We start from the raw sequence: 6789 nt of genomic DNA on the forward strand, positions 1-6789 counted from the left end.
ACAAGGAAGGAGGGAGTGGGGGAGAGAGTATAAAAGAGAAGAGGCTTGCAGGCAGTTAGTCTTTCCATTAAAACTGAAAATAAATAGCTTCTTGAATATTTTTATTTAAACTTTTGAGTTAAAATTAAAAAATATGAAAGGGCAATTATTACGATTTTAGTTTTTAAATTCTAACTTCAGCAGCAATGGTTTGAGTATTTTTTCTTCTTGTCCTATACTTTTCCAGATTTAATTACAGCTTGTTCTGTACTCTTCTAGGTTCAATACTTCAGCATATTCTAGGATTCTGTGCCCACATTTTTCATTCTAGTATATATATATATATATATGTATAATGCATATATATATATGCCTACTAAATTCACCCACAAAATATTAGCTGGCCTGGGACTATAGAGGAAGACACTTGCCCAAAGATGCTGCACAGTAAGACTAAACTCAAAACCATCTGATTGCAATGTGATCTCTTTAACTACACTACTATGTGCATTTTAGAAATGTAGTTTATATTTGAGTTCATATTTCTGAATCATGTAAACTCTGAATTACATGACCGTCTGCTGTAGGCAATATTATTTTTTTTGGTGGGTCTGAGGATAGTAAACTGAATGGCTGCCCCGGGCAGTACACACTCTAGCTACCCTAGTGATGTGACCTACTAACATTATTTGCTCCACGTGTCCTAAGTCTAATACAGTTATTTATGTAGACTTTTTTTTCATTATTAAAACATTTTCAATTACTTTATAAAGATGTTGATATAACAGAATTTATACCTCAAAAGAATGTTTGCATTCTTGGATGATGATAAAAAAACAAAAAAATATACTTCACACACAAGCACATTAGTTTTATGAGGTTTTATACCAGCAGATTCATCAATTAACATTTTTTAAGTTGTCAGGTAATTCCTCAGGCAAAACCAGAACAATAGCATTCTTGCTGAGACTCGTGCATTCTGTCCAATAAAACCTAATGTTTTTTTCTGGTACACTTAATTTACTGCAACTTATTGTTAGTAGATCACCAACTAATGATCTACTAATAAAACACTGTAGTGACTTACAGTTTGCACATGGTGTCTCTATAAGAATGTTCAAAAGCAGATTTGGGTTTCTATTACTATTAATATTTCTATCTATTTGTCTGTCTGTCTGTCTCTCTCTCTCTCTCTCTCTCTCTCTCTCTCTCTCTCTCTCTCTCTCTCTCTCTCTCTCTCTCACACACACACACGCAAGTTTTTAATCAATGAAATATTACCGACTAAGGTCACAAAAATATATATTTTCTAATTAGATTTAAGTAAATTTGAAAGTATGGACATTAAGAGACATTTGGCCATCTTCAATATAAGATAACATTGATTTTTATTACCCTTCCCCACATACACATTAGTTCAGTTCTGCCATGTCAATTCTTAGCACTTTTTTTTTTTACACCAGACAGTTTTTGCTCTCAAGGATCCAATAAGGAAATAATTTTCTGAGGTTTATAATTAAGTATAATCTTTATTTACCAAATAATATGATGCAATTGATTAGTAAATATTGAGTTGTGCATTTTCACAGATCACAGAAAATGCTTTGAGTTAGAAAGTGCACAAAATTTGCCAACTGTCCTGTCAGCTCATGAAGTCGAAACACCAGTAGTGGGAGAATCTGTGTTTCATGCTAAAATGCCACAACAGACAGACCAACCAGTAAGTACACTTCTGATTACTTCTCTAATATACAGGCTGTTGTTCCTGCTTTTTTTATGATTTGGTCAGATAATCACTCATGTGCCCTACCTGAGTCATGGACAACACACAAATAAATCTTCAAAGGCTACAAAAGCTAAACCTCACTATTACTGGCAATCTTTGTGGTGATCTCACCTCCACAACATAGCAAAAATTTATCCTCATAGATTAATGTTACTCTTTTGGACAAGAAAATCTTCAGCTCCTAAAATATGCAAACTTTTTACAAAGTTCAAATGAGTGATACCTACAATGAAATTCTGTGTGTGCACTTAGAATGATACTGTTGCTGTATATGCAGACATCCTAGACTGCCTCCTCAAACATACTGTCTCTCTTCCCTCCCCCTCTCCCCTCTCTCTCTCCTCTTCTCTCCTCGTCTCCTCTTCTCTCCTCGTCTCCTCTTCTCTCCCCGTCTCCTCTTCTCTCCCCGTCTCAGGTACAGATCAACTTTCAATTGTTCTTTCAGTTCATGACATGTATTCTGTCGTGTCTGTTTTTGATCTTCCATCAGTGAGTGAGGCACAAATTTTGCTGTAACTCTTTTCATTTGCAATTCCTCACTCAAAATTCGTTGGGAGGAGCTCCATGACACACCAGTCATCTCAACAAGCTTGTCAGTTGTTTGGTGATGGTCCTCCAAGATCAGTTCATGAATTTTCGTGATGTTTTCATTTGTTCAGGAGGTCAATGGTTGTCCTGAATGAGTTTGGTCCTCAAGTGACAAGTGACCATTCCTAAAGCATGGAAAACACTCGTAAACTTTGTGTTTTGTTCATGGAACGTCCATGTAAGCTGTTCAAAGTGTGAGAACCGTTTTGGCTGCTGTTTTCCTCAGCAGAAAACAGAATGTCATGGAAGTACACTGTCCCTTCATTTCAGCCATTACAAAACTTGATGAACAGAGGAGAAACATTGCAAAACAGAGATGCACCATGTGTTCGTATGACTTTGGCTGACGATGCTGGTCAGCAGACTGATGCCTGAGAGTTGCAGCAAGTGTCCATGCTTGCTGTGTCACCCTCCTATTTGACCAAGCATTGCAGTAGACAGAGGGATGTCCAAAAGAAAGGAAGATGGAGGGAAAAAAATCACTAACAATCCACAAGTAGTTATATTTTGGAATATACACACATATATTTATATACATACGTACATATATATTTACACACACACTCTGTGCATATTTGCATGATACTGTCTGCTCATTATCTATCTATCTTTTAGGTCTATATTATCGTTGAGGATTACCAGCCACCTGATGTTCCAAGTGAAGCACTGGGTAAAGTAAAACTCTTAATTTTTAAGAAATACAAATAGAATGAAACTATTATTGCTTTACTGGTGGATTTAAGGACATAGGGGCACATATGCATTTCCATATTTTTATCTTTCTTCTTCATATTTTTTTTCTCTCTGGTTCTTGTTTTTTTTGTTTTTGTTTTTTTGTCTGCTTTTGTAAGGATCCTTATTCATTGACTTTGTAACCAAAAACTGTCAGGCTTACCTACTGACATCTTGGCAGATATCTGCTGCTTTTAGTATCAATGCAACAGAATTTCAAGTTCAATTAGAAGAGGAATGGTTGTGCTGCCAAGAATAGACATGAACAATGGGGTCATTATTAATAATTTCTGGGTTTTATTGTCTAAGTATTTGTACATCTGTGTTAAGTCTCATTCTCTTATCTCAGTTTCTTCATCTAACATGATTTTAGGGTGCTTAATTTTTACTCCCTCTCTTCAGAAGTTGCCTTGATGAAGTTTCCTCAGCAAAATCTCATATAAATTTCTCTGGTAAATCCATATACTTTCTGCTGTAGAGGTTTTAATTTTCTAACATTTGCAGTGTACAAAATGTAGTCATCCTTATACAAAAGATGGTTGATTCTCTAACCATAATATTGTGTCTAAGTCTAGTCCTGTTTAACATGCTAATTAAGAGTGCCAGTGTCAGACAGAAAAGCAATAGAGATAGGGAGCCTGCTTATAATATTTGTTTTTTAATGTAAATGAATTTCATTCATATAATTCTCTGTCTTGTCTGTAAAACTGTTTGCCATTTGATCATGACATTTTTTGTTTGTCCTCCTAATACTGTTGCTACCTTAATCATGTCTATTGTTTCCAAAATCCACATACCAGAAATGCTGTCAAATGTTTGTGCTAGGATTAAATCTTTCTTTCTTCAAATTTTTTTTCAGTTATGAGTTTGTTGATCAGTAATTTATCTTTACAACTACATGAGCCTTTGCAAGATCCCTTCTGTTCTTCTAGAAATTAGTTGTTCAATTAATAAATATTAGTGATGGAAGAAGTATTTAATACAGAATGACAATCTTCACATCCTACTTAATGTGGATATATTATTACATTGTTTTACTGTGCTATTTACCTTGAGAGATCCTCTCATACAGTGCTAAGAGCACAAACATATATTGTTGGCAGATGAGAATTATCTGGCATGGGTGCTGGAACTGCTACATCATATGATTTCAATGTATATGTGCTTCCTCAGTGGTAGACATCCACTCACTGCATTCCAGCCAAATCTCACTGCCAATGATATATAGAATAAGTGACTGTTCAGTCATTCATGTTGCAAATAACCAGCAGGCTCTATAAAAAAATTAGTGATGGAAGCAGTATTAATATTTTATTTTTACCAAATACTTGATAAAATGTAGCAGTGCAATCTTCATGATGGAGTCAGCTGATAGCTGGATCTATCTTGCATACAGCAACAGTTAAAACAGAACTCCGTGAGTCATCAATCTTGCATACAGCAACAGTTAAAACAGAACTCCATGAGTCATCATTGCTCAGATACTGAACAAATGTGCGCAAAATGGTTTCATTGTTTAACCTTCATCTTATACAAGCCTAACTAATGGCAAGTCTGTTCCTGTAGAGTTTGTCTTGAACTGGTAATGCTTACCAGTTGCACCACCTGGCCACTGATTTCTGGAAATTATCCATAATCACCCAACTGAAAATCCTTCAGGACACAGTAGCCAATTAATTTTAATCGTAATTGTGGCTGATGTCAGTGCTGTCTGAGTGGCACCTGTGCTGGTGGCACATAAAAAACACTGTTTGAGTGTTAGGTCCCCACAGAGGCAGTGACAGGTGACCGAGACCTCTGGCAATATACTGTGCTTGTATAGACCTGTCAAGCCAAGTGAGATCATGGCCAATACTGATGAGACTATTGTCATGGCCGATGCCAGTGTTGTGTAACTGGCATTGTAAAAAGCACCCTTCAAACATTGGGCTATATACTGTGCTTGTGTAGACCTGTCAAGCCAAATGAAATTGTAGTTGTGTTTCTGACCGGTACCTTTCGTGATATACTGTTCTTGTGTAGACCTGTCAAGCCAAGTGAGATTGTTGTTGTATCATGTCAATGGCACGTAAAAAGCACCCACCACACTCTTGGAGTGGTTGGTGTTATGAAGGGCATCCAGCCATAGAAACCTTGTCAAATCAGACTGGAATCTGGTGCAGCTCCCCGACTTACCAGTTTTCAGTCAAACTGTCCAACCCATGCCAGCATGGAAGTGGATGTTAAACAATGATGATGATGATGAGTGCCCAGAGTTTTTCTTGACCATTGTCCTTTTTACCTTGTTAGTCCCCAATAGAATGCTAACATATAAGTTTCAAGTGGTACACTGCCTGACTGGTGGAGGAATGTGAGTGCTTGTTAACGTTCCAGATGCCAGACATCCAGTTTTAGCTTTCACTTAACCCGTGGCTGCAGCTCTGTCAAAAAGATGAATTATGGAAAAGGCACCTCACAAAGGGTAACTACACTTGCTCACTGCCCAGGAATTTAAGTTGATGCTGCAGCCTCAGTGCATACCTGTGCATTACTAGCCATGAATACTGGGTCCTCTACCAGTAAGATGTTGCAGTAGATGGACGACCTGATAAATGGAATGTGTTCCTTCCACAAGAAGAGAAAGTGACAATGCTTCAATCTGAACAGACAAAAACTAAAGCAAAACGTGACAGCCAAGAGGAAATATATACATTGGCAGCATTGTATGTATTAGCAACCTCTACCCAACCATTTAGGGAAAACTTTCTCTTTGCTTATTTCTGAGCAACACTGGCTCCTCTGCTCATAACCACTTCTCAGTTCTTATGCACCAAGAATTTAATTGAAGAAGAACCAAGTAACTTAATCAGCCTGTTGGTCTAGCTCCATGATACTGGTTGCTGGCAGGAACATGCCTTTCCAGTTGATGATCTGCAAACTTATCAACTTACTTGGCTCATTCATCACTCCTGACACTATTTTGGTTCCTTTAGACTCCTTTAGTGTACTACAATCACCTGAAGTGCTAGTTACTTCAACTTTCATGGTGTCTGACACCAATTCACTAAAAATGAGTATTGATAACAAGCATTGACATAAATCTTAAACTTTTTTCATCAATTATGGGTTGTAAATAACTATAGTAATTTCTTTAACTAATCACAAACAGCCAAAACTGTGTAGACAGTACAAGAAAGGCACTGTGTGATGTAATAAATGGGAATTAGAACATGCTGTGTGGTGTACAGTATAGCAATTAGAATATTTTGTACATTATTTACATTATTTTCATTATTTACATTCGACAGATATTTGTCCTCATCTTGTTTATTGTTAACACAACGTTTCGGCTGATATACCCTCCAGCCTCCTTCAGGTGTCTTGGGGAAATTTCGAACCTGGGTTCTCATTCCTAAGGTATTCTTCAACGTTATTATTATTGTTATTGTTCAGGTCACTGTTTGGAATCGAACTCGGAATCTTGGGGTTAGTAGCCCGTGCTCTTAACCACTATGCCATACGCCTTGGGTGTAGTGGTTAAGAGTGCAGGCTACTAACCCCAAGATTCTGAGTTTGATTCCAAGCAGTGACATCATCATCATCATCATCATCGTTTAACGTCCGCTTTCCATGCTAGCATGGGTTGGACGATTTGACTGAGGACTGGTGAAACCGGATGGCAACACCAGGCTCCAGTCTGATTTGGCAGAGTTTCTACAGCTGGA

General features: G+C 37.3%; 1 protein-coding gene across 2 annotated transcripts in view; it reads left to right on the plus strand.

The window, feature by feature from the left end:
* The window catches only part of LOC106872595 (trichohyalin), a 152608-nt gene that overhangs the window by 85443 nt on the left and 60376 nt on the right, over nucleotides 1–6789 (plus strand). For both annotated transcript variants that reach the window (XM_052965781.1, XM_052965782.1), the window contains exons 17-18: nucleotides 1569–1699; nucleotides 2969–3023. In XM_052965781.1, the coding sequence (XP_052821741.1) occupies nucleotides 1569–1699; nucleotides 2969–3023 (186 nt within the window). The remainder of the gene's footprint in view (nucleotides 1–1568; nucleotides 1700–2968; nucleotides 3024–6789) is intronic.

The sequence above is a fragment of the Octopus bimaculoides genome, chromosome 2, assembly GCF_001194135.2.
Source record: "Octopus bimaculoides isolate UCB-OBI-ISO-001 chromosome 2, ASM119413v2, whole genome shotgun sequence".
NCBI lineage: Eukaryota > Metazoa > Mollusca > Cephalopoda > Octopoda > Octopodidae > Octopus > Octopus bimaculoides.